The following is a 20,535-nucleotide window of genomic DNA, read 5'->3' as shown; positions in this document are numbered from 1 at the left end:
ACATGTTTGCATGATTATTTGGTGGTGGATAACAATTCCCCCTAACTCGTTTTCTTAACTTGTGAATTAAAATCTATTGGTATTATTTAAAACTTGTTGAGGTCCTGTTTTGTCCGATTTAATTTAAATAGATAATCAACTCCAAAAATCCCAAAAATTTGTGTGAGCATAGCTTGGTGTGTCTAGTTTATGGGCATAAAAGTTCGTTTCATTTGGATAAGTGTAAGTTAGTCTAATAATTATTGTTCGGTGGCTGGTCAGTGGAGACAGCCATCCCGTTTTTGTGACATTTTAAGTATTTTGATAAAACAATCTTCTACGGGAAAGATCTTTATTTTCATATGCTACAATCGACAAATTTTAGTGTTAATAAGGAAAAGTAATAGGATATTTGTGTGCTACTTTGTGGTGTGCTTTTTTTAATCCTACCAAGCCCTCTCAAATTCCACAGCCCTTTGGCCTGGCCCTCAGTTGGAGACGATTTTCGGGCTATTTTCAACCCTCTGACCCTCTGGACCCTTCGATTGGAGATGGCCTAAGCAACTTTGATATTAGTATGTTTTGAGTATATTAGTATACTACGATATTTAAGTGACATATTTATACTGCAATATTAAAAAAATATTACTCCAATTAAAATTGAGGTTAGTTGTAGACATGTGTTTAGTCAAGCTAACTAAATTCAGATAACTTTCAATAATTATGTGGCTGGACTTCATATTCAATTGAGATTTTGAGGGATTTTAATTCTTTTAATGAATCTAGGGGTATTCAATCAGGATTTTAAGTGATTCTCTGAAATTCATGGTGTATTCAATTAGAATTTTAAGTTAGTTTATTAAAATCCTTAGAAATCTGGGTGTATTCAATTAGGATTTTAAAGAAGTTTATAACATTCTAGGTGTATTCAATTAGAAATTGATTTTAAAGAATTTGAGAAAGTTGAGGAATTAGAGGGAATTTGAGAGATTTCGTAGTGTTTCGAGGGAATTGAATCAAAATTTTATATAAAATCTGTACAAATCAATTAAATATAAAATCTGTACAAATCAATTAAACTCCATAAAAATCCATGGATTTATAAATCTATTAAAATTTATCAAATTCTCAATTGAATACACCCCCTAAATGTATATAAGTGCAATAAATTTCAAATGACACCTTAAAAAGTATCATTTTCATCCTTTGGTCATTGTCTTTGTAGTACATTTGTAATGTTTGAGATTTGGCTTTAAATTCCTTGAAAAATTCATATATTCTTCTAGCAATAAATTTATAAGGGTAAAGTACAAAAAACTACCTCAACTATTAGTGTCATGACACTTTCATACCTCATCTTTTAAAATTGCCAATGTCATACCGCATCTTACGAATTTGTGACAATGTTATACCTCCGTCAGTTTTTCTGTTAATTTCTCTATTCAATGCTGACGTGACCCGACACGTGTCCCACTCACTAATCCAACTGGATTAAAAAATAATTAAATATATTTTTAATAATTAAATATTAAAAAATTAAGAATAAAAAAACAAAAACAAAAATTCCTAGGGGTGCGGCATCCTTTCCTTCTCCCACACCAATTTCAATTTTTTTTGTTCTTCTCTCTCCTCCTTCTTCTTCATGTTCATGTTCATGTTCATCTTCTTCTTCTCATGGGCCAAAACTGGATTTGTCACTTTTTTTTTTCATTTTCTATTTTTTTTTTCTTTTTTATTTTTTATTTTTTTTGTTTCTGGGTCGCAGGCAAAGGGAAAAGGGGACGAAGATGAAGATGGGGAGGAGATAGAGAGGGTTCTTCTTTTTCTTCTTCTTGGGCTGAAACTGGGTTCGAATTTTTTTTTCTGGGTTGCAAGTAGAGGGAAAAGGGGAAGAAGATGAAGATGGGGGAGGGGAGATGAGTGCGCATTGGGTTGGGAGGGGACAAACTGGGTTGGCAGAGTGAGGGAGTGGCGAGAAAGGGGGGAAAGAGAGAGAGAGAGAGAGGGTGGTGGAGGACGGGTGGGAAGGGGTTTTAGGTTGCAGAGAAGAGAGAGTGGCGAGAAAGGGGGGAGAAAGAGGCAAGAAAGGGGGGAGGGTGGTGGAGGACGGGTGGGAAAAGGTTTTGGGTTGCAGAGAAGAGAGAGTGGGTAGAAAGTGGGAGAGAGAGAAGAGAGAATGAGAGAGATTTAATATATATATATATATATATATATATATATATTTTAATTTTTGATTATCTTTAATCCAATTGGATTAGTGAGTGGGACACGTATCGGGCCACGTCAGCATTTAACAGAAAAACTGACGGAGGTATGACATTGTCACAAATTCGTAAGATGTGGTATGATATTGTCAATTTTAAAAGATGAGGTATAAAAGTGTCGTGACACCAATAGTTGAGATAGTTTTTTGTACTTTACCCAATTTGTAACAATTAATATAAAATCATGCAAAATTTTAAAATTTTCTTCTCCAAAGAGAGTAGAAGTACCTAATTCAAACATAGCAGTAATGTTGCCACTCAATGGTACAGATTAATATTTTTCTTTATTTGTAAATGAAAAATTTTAGGTTCAAATTTCATTGATGGCGAATTCATACTAAATTATTATGACAAATATAATGTATATGTTGTACTGCCTTACCCCCAAAATCATCAACAACATTTTGAAAGGGTCATTAACAATAAACAATATGTTGTAATTAATATTTCACAGTGTGATTGTGTAAATCCTATGTATATTGGGTTTAGGATTGTTCTTTGTTCTAGGAATTCTGTCCTATTAGACTTTGTATTACTTGGAGAGCAACTTTTTCTCTCCTTATGGTTTACTATATAAAGACACATACATCTACGCTTTATTCACTCTGCACTCTCTCTTGATGCACCCTCTCTCATAAGAAAGAATGCTTTCCAATGTGATTTGTATTCTTCTCAATCAGAGGTATATATACAATCATATACAATCCTACCATAATAAGGAAAGAATAAATACAATTGATTACAAGAAATATATCCCAAACTAGGAAACCCAAGATAATAGGAATCCCATAATCGTAGGAATCCCAATACAAGTCAACACTCCCCCTTAAGTTGGTGCATAAATGTCGCACATGCCTAACTTGTCTAGAAACCTCGAGAACTTGTTGCAAGAAACCGCCTTGGTGAAAATGTCCGCCACTTGGTCTTGTGTTCTTATGGAAGGAACCTCAATTACCCTATCATCCAACTTCTCCTTAATAAAGAACCTATCAACCTCCACATGATTGGTCTGATCATGTTGCACTAGATTGTAAGCAATATCTCGAGCCGCTTTATTGTCACAGAATAACTTCATTGGTTGAGTATGTTTGACCCCTAAATCTTGTAACAAAAACTTAAAACACAAGATCTCACAAATACCAAGTGCCATATCTCTGTATTTAGCTTCTGACTTGACCTTGCCACTACATTTTGCTTCTTGCTTCTCCACGTTACTAGATTTTCCCCAACAAAGGTGAAATATCCGGATGTTAAGCACCTATCATCTACTGATCCTGCCCAATTAGCGTCTATATAACCCTTAACTCTGAAATGCCCATTTTTTCGAAACAGAATTCCTTTACCCAGACACCCTTTCAAGTAACTCAATATTCTCATAACGGCACTCATATGTTGTTCTCCTACATTGTGCATATATTGACTAACTACACTTAATGCATGAGCAAGATTTTTCCTAGTATAGGCCAAATACATTAATTTTCCCACAAATATTTGGTACCTCCCTTTATCAACTGGCACCTGGTTCTGATCAATACCCAACTTCATCTCTTCTGCCAACGGAGTAGTCACAGGCTTGCATGCCGACATACCAGTTTCTTCTAACAAGTCAAAGATAAACTTCCTTTGTGACAGAAATATTCCGGACTTGCATCTCGACACTTCAATCCCAAGGTAATATTTTAAAGAACCGAGATCTTCCATTTCTAATTATGTAGACAAATATTTATGCAAGGCCGCTTGCTTAATGAGGTCGTTACCGATAACCACCATATCATCCATATATACAATGAAAGTTGTAATCTTTCCATTCTTGCGTTTCAAAAATAATGTGTGATCCCAATTACTCTACATATAACCGAATGCTCTCATGGACTTAGTGAACCTACCAAACCAAGCTTTTGGAAACTGCTTCAAACCATACAATGACTTTCTGCGCCTACATACCTTTTGTTTCTTTATGCCCGAATCATTACACCTTGGTGGAAGGTCCATGTAAATCACCTCGGTTAGATCTTTGTGGAGGAACACATTTTTTACATCGAATTGTTGCAACGGCCAATCTAGGTTTGTTACTGAGGATAATAGAACATGAGCTGTATTGATCTTGGACACTGGTTCGAATGTATCAGTGTAGTCGATGCCATATTTCTGTGTATACCCATTTGCCACCAATCTTGCTTTAAAGCGATCCACTGTTCCATCCACTTTGTATTTCACTGTATAGACCCGTTTGCATCCCACATGTTTCTTTATGGCTGGCAAGTCAATTATTTCCTAGGTAGCATTCTTCTTCAACGATCTTAATTCCTCTTTCATTGCATATTTCCAGCGGGAATCTATTAAGGTTTCTTGCATGTTGTTAAGAATAGCTACAATAGATAATTGATATACAAATGACTTATTTGATTCAGACAGGTGACGAGTAGACACATAATTATTTAATGGATATCTCACTATTGAATCAGAATTTGGTTCACTCACAGATTACTTGTATTTACACTTAGGGTTTGCCTTGTAAGTGGGTTTAGGAATACCTCGATTAATATGCTCGGGAAGGCAACGAAGTGGATGTGCATCCAATGTAGAAGACGATTGATTATGTGTACTAACAGAAGATGAGTCCATATTCTGATTTGAGACCACATCTGGGGAAGAATCACGAGCTAGCTATTGCTGCTTGGTATCAATTAAAACGTACGGTTGTAGCTCCCTTTCAAGCCCAGAACTCGTGTGATGGTCTTCCTCCCAAGGCCAAACAGCTGGTTCCTGGTTCTTTGGCTACTGTTCAGTGGTCTACTAGTCAGTGGATTATTGTTTTATGTCATCTTGATCACCAGAGGTTGTAGGTTCCAAATGTGGTTGCTGCTCTTCATGCAACTCACTTCCTGCCGCAGGGAAATAATCAAAATACCTAACTTCATCACCTCGATACTCTTCCTGAAGTGAGGACGCGATGGAACTAAAAAACATTTCATTCTTATGGAAAATCACATCTAGAGTTATAAACATCTTCTTAGTCGGAGGATGATAACAATGATATCTCTTTTGAGTAAAGGCATAACCCAAAAACACGTAACGGAGGGCTCGATGGTCAATTTTACTTTTCCAGTGGGGAGGATAAATGTGAACAAAAGCAACACACCCCAATACCCGCAGGGGAAGATTCAGTATCGACGGGCAATTAGTTTGAGCCATAAGGGCCTGAAACGGTGTCTGGAAGTCAAGAGTGCGAGAAGGAAGACGATTAATAAGATAGGCTGTGAACATGGGTGCTTCACCTTAATAATGTAGAGGGAGATGTGCCTCAATAAGCAAGACACACACCACTTCTAACAAGTGTCTATTTTTCGTTCAGCAACCCCATTCTGTTAAGAAGTATACGGGCATGTGGTCTGATGAACAATACGATACCTATCAAGGAAGGAACGAACTTCCGTATTAACATACTCTCCACCATTGTCACTTCGAAGAATCTGGATATTCATGTTGTACTACACGCTAACCATTTTATGGAACTTCTGAAAGGCCGAACTCACTTAATTTTTTAACTTTAACAAACTAACCCAAGTCATTCTTGTACAATCGTCAATAAAAATAACAAACCAGTAAGCACCACCAAGAGTAGCTATTTTCGAGGGACCCCACACTTCAGAATACACAATTATAAAAGGACTGAAACTTTTATTTAAACTTGGAAGAAAAGAAGTTTGATGGCTTTTAGCCAAATCATAAACATCACACTTAAACTAAGAAACATCGCTTTTAACAAACAGACTAGGAAATAACTTATGCAGATATCCAAAAGAAGTATGCCCAAAGCGTCAGTGCCACATCCAGATGTCCACCACTTTATTAGCATAACCAAGGCTTAAGTCAGCAAGCCAGAACTACTGGTAGTCAACTCCAAGTAATAAAGCTTCCCTCATCTAATACCATAACTAATTGTCTTCCGCGTCTAGATATCCTTAAAAACACAAAAATTGGGCCAAAAAATTAACCAAATAGTGTAAGGCAAGGGTTATTTGGGCAACGAATAAAAAATTATAATTTAAATAGGGAATCACAAGAATGGTGTCAAGTTTCATGGTATCAGAAAGGGCAACCATGCCTTCCCCGATAACTGAGGCGCATCTTCATTAGCAACAATGACCACGGTTTGTGTGGAAGTTTTTAGGGATGAAACCTGTCTAGAATCACAAGTCATATGTTCAGTAGCTCTGGAATTAATTATCCATGTATTATTAGTAATAGAAGTGGAAATACTTAGTGCCTTACCATTACTACTACCTGCCGCAGCAATCATGGCAGAAGCATTGTCTGCTATCTGATTTGAATCATTCTATTTTCTGTAACGGAAGCTTAAGATTTGTTGCCTCGAGGATCATGGGTCTTATCCCAATTCTCGGGATATTAAATCAGCTCAAAACAACGACTATTGGAGTGTCCTGTCATGCCATAGTGTAGGCACTTACCTTGGGGATAGTCTCGGCTTGTCTGGCTAGAGCGAGTTTGTCCTAGCCAGTTTTTTGACCTGGCTCGGTCCGACCAAGAGGAAGATCCACGAGTCTTTGTTGTCATGTCAGTAGGTTCGTTCTTGTTGACTTTCGTGTTCATTACTTCCTTTCTACCAGCTTCACGACGAACATAAGCATAAGAGGCCTGAAGCCCAAGCGGGGGATCCTTCCGCAACACTTCTCCAAGAACCTAATCAAACACATCATCGAGGCCACCAAGAAATACACAAACTCATTGTCTCTCATTGGATTTGTGAAATGTTTGAATGTCATTCTCACACTTTATGGACACCTTATTAAAGTGATCCAACTCTTGGAAAATCTCAGTCAGTTCCCTGAAATACGTAGCTAAAAGTCGGCCATTCTAACGAAGATGTAATGCCTTCTGATTCAAAGAATAAATTCGAGCCTCGTCATTCTCATCAAAGTAGGTTGCCTTAAAAGTGTCCCAAATCTCTTTCAAAGTAGATAACCGAATGTACCATTACATAATCTCTGGCTTCATTGACGACAATAGCCAATTCTTAATTCTTTGATATTCAGAGAACCAATCATCATATTTAGGATCGTCTTCGTTAGGTGCCTTGATTGACCCACGAAGATACCCCATCTTCTTCCTCCCAACGATATGGATTTGAATAAAAGGTTATTCTCATCCAATACCATACCAATTGTGACATCCCACATCGTCCAGCGAAGTGATCCTTAAATGTATATTCTTATCTCTACCTAGAACGAGGCCTTTTAGGAGCTCACTAGCTTCGGGTTCCGTAGAAACTCCGAAGTTAAGCGAGAAAGAGGCCAGAGCACTCCCAGGATGGATAACCCACTGGGAAGTTGCTCGTGAGTTCCCAAAAACAAAACCGTGAGGGAATGGTAAGCCCAAAGCGGACAATATCGTGCTACGGTGGTAGAACGGGCCCGGGATGTGGTGGACCCGGGCGAGATGTGACACCAATATTGAAACTAGAATTATCCGACTGCACCCCATAATTGGAGTAGCAGCACGAACAATCACAGAACCAGTCACCATTTCGTCAGCCATCTGCCTTGTTGTCGGTGCAGATAAAAAACTGCAATGTTGTGATGGAAAAAAAACAACGAAACACGAGGACGGAACACTGAAAGAACATGGGCAGCAATGATGTTGGGTAGCTCATTACAATCGATTAGAGACAAAAAAACAACAGCAACGACGTTAAGTGGCTCGTTGTTTACATCGAAATAGAGGCACAACGAAATTTTATTGAGCACGGCAATACCAACCCAACTAGGGCTCGGTCATTTTTTTTCTCTAACTCGACTTTGGTGCCAAAAAGAAAGAATGCTTTCCAATGTGATTTGTATTCTTCTCAATTAAAGGTATATCCCAACTAGGAAACTCAAGATAATAGGAATCCCACAATCGTAAGAATCCCAATAATACAAGTCAACACTCTTTCCCTTTCAATAAATTGGCCACAACACAATAACACTTATTGACAACATTTGCAATAATCGGTGATGCCAGTTTGTGTATGAATCACGAGTTGACTTATTAATAGTATATTTTCTTGTATAAAATTCTGATGAGGATTCTCTCTCTTATTTTTCCCTCACCTTCTCTCTCATTTTTACTTGAACGGTTACGCTTAAACCACATCAACATTTTATGTTGACTTTTTTATATAGAAAGAAAGATGAAGTGAGAATTGTGAAAGAAGGTGAGAGAATCCTACATCCATATTATTTGTTAGGGTAAATCTCAGTTTACTACCCTTAAGTTTCGTGGTTTTCAACATTTGGTACATAAAGTTTTTTTTCGTCCCTGAGTCATACCTAATGTGTTAATTTTGGGACAGTCTCATACATCCGTTAGTCTGGCTGTTAAGTCTTCTGTTAATTGATGATGTGGTGCTCATGTGAACAATGACTAGGCACCATATGCCATCAAGGAATCCACATGGAAATTAAAAAATCAAAAAAAAAAAATGTGGTCGTCTTCTACCTCCCCCGACCTTCCCTTCCTCCCTTATCCCTCCATTATCTCCTCTGCACCAACCCACCAAACCCTCATCTCCTCTCCTCTTCGACTCGTTATACATCCACCATTCCCCCTCCATCTTCGATTCCACCCATCCAACCCACCAAACCCTAATATGCATTGTGCCCACTCTAGCAGCTCGCCTTCCCTCCCCCAAAACCATAATTTGTATTTTCTTAAACCCAATTTCCTAATCATCTCAAAATTTTCCACATCAATTCATCTCCTAATTTCAATAATTTGTAATAATCCCTAAATTTAACTGCAGATCGTACAACATCGTTCAAGTCGCAAAACCTCTCGAGAAACCCTTCATCTTCCTCGACGACCACCACCCCTACCTTTTCACCAACCTCCTTTGTTTTTTCCTCACCCAAAACAATTCTGACGACGAAAGCCTCACCGTTCGATTCGTCAACGCCCAAGACAGAGATGGTAACCAATTCGGCGTCCTCTTCGACCCCTTTGGCATCTCGACGGCTTGGAGGAGCCCGTCGTACGATCTGATGGGTAAGCTCGAACAGGTCGAGCGCGAACTCAGGCCGATGGTGCCGGCACTGGTGGCGAGCTCAAATGACGAGCAAAGAAGGAGAAAAGAAATAGGGGTTGGTCGCCGGATTGGATGGGAGGGTTCGAGAGAAAGTTGGGAGGGGAGTAGCGCCGGCGAAGGAGGAGGAAGAGAAATCCTAGCTATTTGTGTTGGGAGAAGAAGAAGAAACATATAAGAAGAAGACGTCGGGGGAAGTAGAAAATGACCAAAAAGATTTTTGAATTTTTAATTTCCACATGAACCCCTTAATGACATGTGGCTTCCAGTCATTGTCCACATAGGCACCACATCATCAATTAACAGGAGACTTAACAGCTAGACTAATGGATGTATGAGACTGTCCCAAAATTAACATTTTAGGTACGACTCTGGGACGAAAAAACTTTATGTACCAAATATTGATTTACCCTATGATTTACCCTATTTGTTAATACCATTCTGTCGTCGATCGTTGGGTTGGTGTGTCTCCCAAAAAAAAAATATCGCGACAGGTCAAGCGTATATGTTTTTCATCAACGTGAATCAGTCACGTGGGAATATTCATCAACATGAATCACAGTCAAGCGCTGCATTCTCCTGACTTGTGGTTCACAGCAAACAACTACGCCTCCTAAAATAATTCTTTATAAGCATAAAAGGCCAGTAGCATCAAACCAAATAACTTTATATATTCTAATTAATTGCCCAGTGGCCACACTATATACATATATATACACAGAGAGAAAGAGAGATATATATATACGTATATACGTATGTATGTATGTATGTATGTATGTATGTATGTATGTATGTATGTATGTATATGAGTTCGGAAACACGATCCATATTTAGTAATTCAATTAGAAAAATTTAATGTAAAACCACCAAATTTCCAGACAAATCTTTAGTACTTTTCTCTCCTGATGAGGAGGTCCAATAATATTTCAGCAATCTAAACACCATCAATTATGAATATTGCTTCTGGAAAACCCAATACGGGTGGCTGGAATGCTGCTATTTTCATCATCTGTAAGCAATCAAGTTATTCTATGTTCATCTTATATTCTTATTTTTCATTTAATTCCACAATTACTTGAATTTTTTTGTTGCGATCAATATTTGTATTCAGTTCATCAATTTTTCTGAAAACTTATTGAAGTTTCATCTTTCATGAGTACTCTGTTTATTTGTTGCTTAATTAAATTTTACTTGCAGTGGTTGAGGTGGCCCAGCAGTTCGCATTCTATGGGTTGGCAAGTAACCTCATCATGTACCTCACAGATGTTTTGGACCAGCCCTTAGCCGCCGCGGCTAAGAATGTCAACACCTGGCTTGGTATCTCATTAGTCTTCCCTGTCCTCGGAGCCTTTCTTGCAGATTCATATTTTGGTCGGTTCAAAACCATCGTCTTCTCCATCACCATTTATTTCCTGGTAAATCATCTAAAAGTCATCGCATTTTTTCCCTTTAATATATGTGTCGAATGTTCAGTTTTGGTACGCCCGTATGATGCTCACTATGTTGCGAGAGACTGTGAATCTAAACCATAATGGCCGAATACGGTGAAAGAGCATCCGAAATCCGTATCGGTACAAATGAACTGATTCGTTTTCGATTCAGTGATAAATTATTCAGTGGTTGTTCATCTAGTCATGAGATTCGGTGGTAAATGAGGAGCAGCGGAGCTAACTTCTGAGTCTGGGGAGAGATTGACATTCTTCAGCGCATCGGACGTCGGCTAGCTAAATAGTTGAATTGGGAAAATTAGGGTTAGATGGACTGGGAGAGATTGAAGATAAAATGAGGATGAGGAGCTTGGTTTCCTGAAAGATTTGGGTTTTGATATTAGCCTGCAGCATATAAAGGAAAAAAGAAAGCGAAGAGGGAAAGGTAAAGGAAGTGAAAATGAAAAAGAAAAAGTGGTCAAAGTGGGAAAATTGAGAAGAGAGCGAAAAACTGGATTGGTATAAATAAAAATTGGATAAAATAGTATAGTGTTTGTTAGAATAGGGATTTGGATCCTCTCGAGGCAACTGGTCGCGATCCTTCTGATCAGTGTTCGTGGATCGTTGAATTTTTATCCAACGGTTATAACTAGTATAACTTTTAGAGGGTCCCTATTTGTAGTTGTTGGATAAAAATTCAATGGTCCACAAACACTGGTCAAGAGGATCCTGACCAATTGCCTCGGAGAGGATCCAAATCCTTAGAATAGAGAGTGTTGTTAAAGATAATAAGTTCATTTGTCTAGCTAAATTGGTTTTTTGACAATACTTAATACCAAAAAGACAATACTTGGTACTAATTTTCATTCTTTTAACATATTTAGAATGAATCAAACTAAATGTCTCATCAGAACCTGGCTTGGAATCTCATCAGTCTTCCCTGTCCTCGGCTCCTTTCTTGCAGATTCCTATTTTGGTCAGTTTAAAACCTAATCCATCACCATCCATTTCCTGGTAAATCAGTCTTCGCACTTTTTCCCGTTAATAAATGCTTTGAATGTTCAGCTTTGGTAAGAACGTAGCTAGTTTATTTGATAAGAAAATACTAATCATGTTTGATTGGATAGATATACTTGTGTAGTTGTGTTCATGGCTTATATATCATATTGTAGGGCATGGTTCTTTTGACTCTGTCCGTCTCAGTAATTCCTTCACAAAGTCGCCGAGCAGTGTTCTTTGTGGCGCTGTACATTTTATCGGTGGCTCAAGGTGCACAGCAGCCATGCTTGCAAACATTTGCAGCAGATCAGTTCGATGAGAACACGCCGGAAGAGATAAAGGTCAAGAGCTCCTTCTTCAACTGGTGGTACCTGGGGTTCGGGTTTGGTGCCACTTCTGCCACACTAGGAGTTGTATATCTCCAGGTAATAACTTTGTTCTATATTCCCACATCCTCCCAAAGTATTTAGAGTATAATAGTACATAAAAATAAAAACAAAATCACAAAAGAAATTTAATACTTCCAATTGTTGAATAAGCTATTTTGTTTGGTCAATAGTTGTGGATACACTACTAATAACTTGTATATCCGTGAAATTACCTTGTTGACCTTTATTGAATTTTGTGCTCTTTTTTTTTTTTTTTATTGAATCTTTTGTTCTCCTGTATTACAAAACATTACTAATCATAATCATAACTGATAAAAATTAAATTAAATTGGCTTGAACAGTGTACCCCTTAACACCCGAATTCAAAATGCTCCTCTACGTAGTTTATTAGATGAAATTAGTATACGAGTTTTTCTAGTTACACTCCATTATATTAGGAAATGATTTCATTACATTATAATTAGTTACACTGAGGTATTTATATAAACTAGATTTACACAGGTAAAGAGAATAGTTACAGTGGTAACTATTTGTAACTATTCTAACAACTAACTAACTTGACTAACACTAATGTTTTACAATGGTAACTTGCTCTTCACACCCCCTCAAGCTGAACGGAGAAGGTTGAAGTGAAAGCTTGGATCGAAGATGAAGAAAACGTGGCCTTGGCAGAGATTTGGTGTGAATATCCGCTAATTGATCCGCACTGCAAACAAATTTGACAGTAAGAAGCTTAGCCAAAACAAGCTCACGGATGTAATGATAATCGATTTCAACATGCTTTGTGCGAGCATGAAAAACCGGATTTGAAGTCAAGGCAATTGCAGAAACATTGTCACACCAAATTTGTGGCAAGGAGGACAACTTGAAACCAATATCAGAGAAGAGTTGACAGATCCAAGTGATCTCAGCAGCGGTATGTGCAAGGGAGCGGTACTCAGCTTCGGTAGAGGATCGGGCAACTGTGTGCTGTTTCTTTGCACTCCAACTAACTAGACAAGGACCAAGAAAGATGCAAAAGCCTCCAGTGGAACGCCTATCCCACGAACATCCTGCCCAGTCAGCATCGGAGTAGGCGTTGAGAAGGAGGGGAGATGTGGTTTTGGGAAACCATAAGCCAAATCCAAGTGTCCCTTTTAGATACCGGAGGATGCGTTTCACGGCTTGAAAGTGAGGCTCCCGGGGAGAATGCATGAACTGACACACCAGATTAACCGCAAAGGATAAATCAGGCCGGGTCCATGTAAGATATTGGAGGGCGCCAACAATAGAGCGATAGTCCTCGGGATTCGACAACAAGGAACCAGTGTGATCAAGCTTGACAGAACTAAGGGGAGTGGCACATGGCTTTGCCCCATCCATTTTGGTACGCTTGAGAAGATCCAATATGTATTTGGATTGATGAATAAAGGCTCCGGAGGTGGATTTCTGAACTTCCAGACCGAGAAAGTAATGAAGATCGCCGAGATCCTTGATTGGAAATGTAGAGCTCAACTGAGAAATGATGGTGTTGCAGACACTAGAAGAAGGTCCGGTCACTATGATATCATCGACATACACAAGAACCAAAACCAAGGTAGGTTGATGCAGCACAAACAGACTATGATCAGAGTGTGAAGCTTGAAATCCCATTGAGAAAAGAGCAGATTGAAGTTTTTCATACCAAGCACGAGGGGCTTGCTTTAAGCCATATAAGGATTTCTTCAAGTGACAGATATGAGTAGGATGATCCTGATCAATGAACCCAGGTGGTTGAGCCATATATACATTCTCTTTCAAAGAACCATGGAGAAAAGCATTGCTTACATCCAGCTGGTGTAAAAACCAGTTTGATTGGACGGGCTAAAAGTATCACCATAATCAATGCCCTCTTGCTGATTGTAACCTTTTGCAACGAGTCGAGCCTTGTAACGATCCACAGAACCATCTGGTTTCCTCTTAATCCGGAAAACCCATTTACAGCCAACCAAATTATGAGTGGAGGTAGAAGGAACAAGCTGCCAAGTACCTGTACTTTGTAAAGCATTGAATTCATCCTGCATAGCAGCCCTCCACTGTGAATGTTTGGAAGCCTGGAGATATGTAGTAGGTATAAACTCACTGTCAAAATGAGAAGGCAGAGGATGGGTTGTGGCAGTAAGAGCCTTAGGTTTGTATATGCCTGACTTAGAGCGGGTTTGCATTGGGTGAACAGAGGAAATAGGAGGTACAGGAGGAGGGGCAGGGTGTAGAGAAGGAGAGGCTGGTAGAGGAGAAGAGGGAGGTGAGGGAGGTTGCAGAGGTGCAGGACAAGGAGCAGGAGAATGAACTTGCTCAGTAACGGGCGCAGGTTGAGGAGGGGAGGAAGAGATGGGTGGTGGAACACGGGAAGGGAGAGAATTAGGAGAATAAAGATTGGGAAAGGTAAGGGAAAAATGTGAGTAAGGTTCTGGGGTATGGGGAGTGGAGGACTTTAGAAGGTGGGGATCATGAAAAGGAAATGTATGTTCATCAAAATGAACATGTCTAGAGAGATAAACCCGATTAGTGAAGGGATCTAGACATCTATACCCCTTGTGAGCTAAGCTGTAGCCAATGAAAATACACATCTTGCTCTTGGGATCTAATTTGGAATTGGTGTATGGTTTTAACCAAGGAAAGCACTGACATCCAAATACCCGAAGAGACTTGTAATCTGGAACTTTCTTGAAAAATTGTTCCCAAGGGGAAGACTTGTTGACTGGAGGTAGGCGATTGATAAGATAGACTGCAGTAAGAAAACCTTCAACCCAGAATTTGTGAGGAACTTGTGAGGCAATAAGGAGGGTTCGAGCAGTCTCAACAATATGTCTGTGCTTCCTTTCAGCACAACCGTTTTGCTGAGGAGTGTAAGGACAACTGAATTGTTGCTGAATGCCATGGAGAGACAAATGATGCTTGAAGTTAGAACTTGTAAACTCACCCCCTGAGTCTGATCGTAAAGTACCAATTTTGTAACCAGACAGATTTTCAACAAGAGCTTGGAATTGCACAAAAATTTGAAACACTTCCGATTTATGTTTGAGAGGATACAGCCAAGTATATTTGGTAAAATCATCTACAAATATGACATAAAAGCGGTAGCCACTAACAGAACATACTGGAGCTGGCCCCCAAACATCCGCATGAACCAATTCAAGAGACCTAGAAGTAGTACAGAGAGATTCTTGAAATGGTAACTTGGCACATTTGCCTAAAACACAATTGGAGCAAAAGAATTGTTGAACATTATTAGAATCAGGTAGTATAGACTTGGATAACAGTGATCGAAAAGTCTTGAACGATGGATGACCCAAACGTTGATGCCACACATGAGAAGAGGTCCTTATTGCAGAATGAGCATGAACCTTCGGTGCAGGTGAAGAAGAAGCATAAAATGGATAGAGACCATTGCTGACAGGAGCTCTAAAAAGCATCCTCCCCGTAGTAAGATCCTTGACATGGAAGTCAAAAGGATTGAGGGTTAATGAACACCAATTATCACGCAAGAACATATTGGCAGAAAGAAGATCATGCTTCAAGTGGGGAACATGTAACACATTCTTTAATGTAAAATCTGCAGAAGGTGTTTTAAGTAAAGTAGAACCAGTATGGAGAATTGGCAAACCTTGGCCATCTCCAATGTAGACTTTATCTGGACCAGTATAGGGCTGTGGATTCTGAAGATGATGAATATTATTGGTCATATGGGAGCTTGCGCCGGAATCCAGTAGCCATGGTGGTGGAGAAGAAGTACTAGAAGATGCGTACATCGCAAGTTTGGCGGGCGGAACACGGCCTTGAAAAGTTGGATTCATGCGGTGGGAACAGTCAATGGCAAGATGGCCAGTGTCCTCACAAATTTGACACGGAATGACTGCAGAAGTGAAAGAACGGAAGCCACGATTTCCACCTCGATTTCCACCACGATTAGTTGAGAAATTAGTAAACCGATTGGAACGATTACGGTTGTTGTAGGGCCTTTGAGAAGTGTTCCGCTGAAAATTACCGCGATTATTGCCAGGGTAAGAATGCTGAGAACCATTAGACTGAGCATTGTAGGCCTGATGTGGTGGAGGTGTAGGAAGCAAAGGAGGAGCATTGGAAGCTGCTGGAATAGAGGTGAATGCCTGATACGGTTCAGAGGAACCCTGAGATTGCTTGCGACGAGCAAGAGCCATTTCTTTGCTGAGAAGAAATCCATGGAGATCATCAACAGTAGTATCAGCAAGACGAAATTGAATTGAATCCACGAAGGAATCATAGTCGTCAGGCAAGCCATTAAGAATGAGGTGAAGGAGATCCGACTCCTCAACAGGGGCACCGGCAGCAGCGAGAGCATCAGAAACTTCTTTGATTCGTTGCAAATATTCAGATATTGTGGAAGTGCCTTTCGACATCAATTGCAAATTCGATCGCAACTGATGAATGTGAGAACGAGAGACTCCACCGAATCGCTTCTCAAGATTTTGCCAAAGTTCACGGGAGGATTGAACACCAACAGTAAAGGGAATCAAATCCTCAGAAAGAGTGGAATTAATCCAAATGAGGATGTTTTGATCCTTTTCATACCAGATCTCGAAGGCTGGATTCGGAATCGAGGACAAATTTCCAGAAAGATCAGCAAGAAATTGAGGCGGTGGCGGTTCAGATCCATCAACCACGCCGCTGAGCTTGTAGCGGCGGAAGATCGGTTCGAACAAAGAACGCCAAACAAGGTAATTATGACGCTTGAGTTTTGTTTGAATCATACTCCCAATGTTTTGGATCGTGATGGAGTTGAGTGAAGCTTGAAAGGAGGAGTTAGGGTTCATCTGAGAAGGATTGAGATGTGGAGGCAGCGAAGAGGAAGGATCCGCGATCGCCGGAGAAGGAGGATGCGCAGCCACAGGAGAGGAAGAATTCGAAGAATTTGCCGCCATTGATGAACAAGATCGAAGATCTGCAGACGGAAGCTATGGTGTTTGGTAGGTAAGAAAATAAGCAAGAAAATAGTAGAAAGAGGATCGAAGTCGGTGGACTTAAGCGAGTGATACCATATTAGGAAATGATTTCATTACATTATAATTAGTTACACTGAGGTATTTATATAAACTAGATTTACACAGGTAAAGAGAATAGTTACAGTGGTAACTATTTGTAACTATTCTAACAACTAACTAACTTGACTAACACTAATGTTTTACAATGGTAACTTGCTCTTCACATTACCCATCTAAGTTCACCCCACAAAAATTTTAGTGTGTTTTGATTTCCAAATTACCCTTAAAATATTGTAAATAAAAAGATAAAATGAAACACAAGAAGCCCTCTACCATAGTGGTGGAGAGAAGTGTTACCCTTGAATTACAGTGTGGATTCAAATCTCGTCGGCTCTCTAATCTAACATTTAATTTAACAAATCTATCGTTTGACAAAATAAAAAATAAAAAGAATAAAAAAAAACCCTCCTCCTTTCCCCTACATGCACCCCTCCTCGTTCCCCGACCACCATAATTGATTTTCCCTCAACCATCAAAAGATCAAAAAAAAAAAAAAAAAAAGAGTCAAAATAAGAATCTGAAATTAAAGAACTTACGAATTAAGTTTTTAATTGAATGAAGGAACTCCTTGCTCTTGGGTTTTATTAGCGGGAATTTCATATTTCATATAATTTCGAGAAGGGAAGAAGGAACATGGATACCGGCTGCGAGAGTGATAGAGAAGGAAGGATGGCTGTGAGGTTGGTAGATGACGCCGTTGGTGATGTCAGGGACGCCGGCCGGTGGTTGTTGTCTGGGAGGGGGTTTGACAAAAGAGAAAACATTACTAATCTTACTATTTATCTAGTTCAGTCATCAAAATGCCACAAAAAAAAAAGTAACTAGATTTGATTTTTTTGTTGATAAATTAATTAATTCTGTACACTAATTAATTGAAATTACTATACTTGTAGGATAATGTTGGGTGGGGATTAGGGTTTGGAATATTGGCGGGGGTTTTGGTGGTGTCACTAGTATCATTCTTGGTGGGAACTAAGAGGTACAGGAAACAAAGGCGTCCAGGGAGCCCTTTAACTACGGTGGCACAAGTGCTCGTTGCAGCAGCTCGAAAATGCCATGTCACTAAAACACTCAATTGTGAGAGTGTTTATTATGGAGATGACAAGGGTGAAGCCCTGCTACAAGGTCAGTCGCAGCCTCAAGTTTTGGCTCGTACTAATCAACTCAGGTACAAACTTAATATTGCATAAAGTACTATTCTTTCGTGTTTATAATATGCTTTTATGATCCAAGGCAGTCATTTTTTTATTGTTCTTTTTCAAACTATAAATTCATATGAAAGATCAGCCCAAATGAAAATCTATTAGTCATATAATTGTAATAAAGGAAACTGTTAGGTTAGCTAGGTGTTAAGGAAATGTGGAATGAAAAGTTATGATTATGATATTTTCAGGATCGATTTTTAAAAAAAAAATTAAACAATAAATAAATAGATTAGAATAATACTTTATTGTTAAAACTCTACAATGATCATTATAATCAAACAAAATGTCAAATAGAATGCCATTATTCAGTATGAATTCTAACGTGGCATCATGATATGTATGGACATACACACTATAAGGGTGCTAACCTAATTAAGGGTCATTTGAGCAACAAAGAGCCTCTAATCATTTGAATGGTCAGATTAATTTATTTCCTATGAAATGAGAAATACAAGCAATCTTGACCGTTGGATTAAGAGTTGATTAGAATTGATCACATTTTTGTTGTCCATTTGAGTAGAACAGACACATATAATCTCTTAATCAATTAATAAACAACTTTTTTTTTTAACAATAATTACTAAACAACTTTATGTTATATAAAAAATATATAGATATATAGTCATAGATGACATAGACGTCCAAACCTCTAGTTAGGGTGTCCACATGCATTCATACATTATTTTCTTTTTACCTTGGCTGTTTTCCCCAATTTTTCCTATGGTAATAGCACGTAGCTAGTCCGTCCGTTCTACTTTTTCCGATACGGGATTCATCCTCTTATCATCAATCACAATTAACAAGCTTACGTTGTGTAATGAAAACAAAAATAATGCAGATGCTTGGACAAGGCAACTATCATAGACGAACTAGATGCTTCAACAAACCCTAGAAATCCATGGAGGCTATGCTCTCTCAATCAAGTGGAAGAAGTGAAGCTCGTCCTCCGACTCATCCCCCTATGGTTGAGTTTCCTAATGTTTGGTGTAGTCCAAGCCCAACTTCATACCTTCTTCACCAAACAAAGTAGCACAACCATCCGGTCGATCGGTCCCCATTTCCAGGTTCCTGCGGCATCACTTCCAGGCCTCGTTGGCATTGCAAACATATTCGCCATTCTAATCTACGATCGGTTTTTTGTCCCAATAGCCCAAAAATATACGGGACACCCCTCGGGTATTACCGTGCTACAAAGAATCGGCACTGGGCTAGTTCTATCCATACTCCTTATGGTTGTGTCGGCTCTAGTAGAGGCCAAAAGGCTCAACATTGCAAAAGACTACAATCTCATTGATGAACCTCAAGCAATAATACCAATGAGGGTATGGTGGTTACTCCCACAATACTTGATTCTTGGCCTCGCATATGCATTCGTCATGGTTGGACTTCAAGAATTATTCTACGGTCAAATGCCAGAGCAAATGAGAAGCATGGGAGCGGCTGCGTCTATGAGTGTTATAGGAGTTGGCAGCTTCATTAGCAATTGGATTATATCTGTTCTGGAGTTAATTACCTCAAGAAATGGTGACAAATGGCTTGGTGACAATATCAATCGGGCTCACCTCGATTACTTCTATTGGGTGCTGGCAGTTTTGAGCACACTAAATTTTTGTGTTTATGTGTTAATTGCGAATGCTTTTGTTTACAAAAAGGTCGAAAGAGAAGACAAAGTGAAGACTGAGCTGAGCTGCGCAAACTACCATGATGGAGAGATATGAGACATATGATTCAAGTGCACAGGAAGAACAAGATTCAAACATAAAGTGCTCTACCATTAAAGCTGGAAGCAAGCTCCTATGCATTAATTTTTTTATTTTCCAAGAACAACACGTTCTAAATTTTAGACATTGCAAGATACAGTGTTCTTTGATTTAAAATTCAAATGGATAATTTTTGTTTATTGTGTTTTGGAAACTCCCTTACAAACACATTCCTCATCATACAACTTATTGTTTTATTTTTCTAGATGACTCTGTTAGAAATATTCGGCCATATGCATGGATGCTACTTCTCCTACAACAAATTTTGTAAGATAAATATTAGTACATAGTAATTTATGTTGCCACAATTAATTAGATACTATAAACATATACAATAAAATATTATTTTTTAGAGTGTAGAAACTACTCTTCGTCGAGGCTTCATTGAA

At 38.9% G+C, this 20,535-nt stretch overlaps 1 protein-coding gene across 3 annotated transcripts; it reads left to right on the top strand.

Moving 5' to 3' along the window:
* The first annotated feature begins 10,027 nt into the window (after positions 1-10,027).
* On the top strand, positions 10,028-20,286 carry LOC103442698 (protein NRT1/ PTR FAMILY 5.4-like). Of its 3 annotated transcripts, none has more exons than XM_029105145.2 (5): positions 10,028-10,338; positions 10,525-10,742; positions 11,927-12,178; positions 18,075-18,349; positions 19,225-20,286. In XM_029105145.2, exons 1-5 carry the CDS (start codon positions 10,278-10,280, stop codon positions 20,102-20,104), a joined length of 1,686 nt encoding a protein of 561 aa, XP_028960978.1. In that variant the 5' UTR covers positions 10,028-10,277; the 3' UTR covers positions 20,105-20,286. The 3 variants fall into 3 exon arrangements, with proteins under 3 accessions (XP_028960978.1, XP_028960979.1, XP_070680537.1); XM_029105146.2 differs by lacking the exon at positions 10,028-10,338 and adding an exon at positions 11,719-11,768 and having other exon boundaries at positions 10,604-10,742; XM_070824436.1 differs by lacking the exon at positions 10,028-10,338 and adding an exon at positions 11,639-11,768 and having other exon boundaries at positions 10,605-10,742.
* The last annotated feature ends 249 nt before the right edge of the window (positions 20,287-20,535 follow it).

The sequence above is a fragment of the Malus domestica genome, chromosome 07, assembly GCF_042453785.1.
Source record: "Malus domestica chromosome 07, GDT2T_hap1".
Lineage (NCBI taxonomy): Eukaryota > Viridiplantae > Streptophyta > Magnoliopsida > Rosales > Rosaceae > Malus > Malus domestica.
The sequence above is the reverse complement of the archived record's forward strand: the minus strand, read 5'-3'. Positions and strand labels throughout refer to the sequence as shown.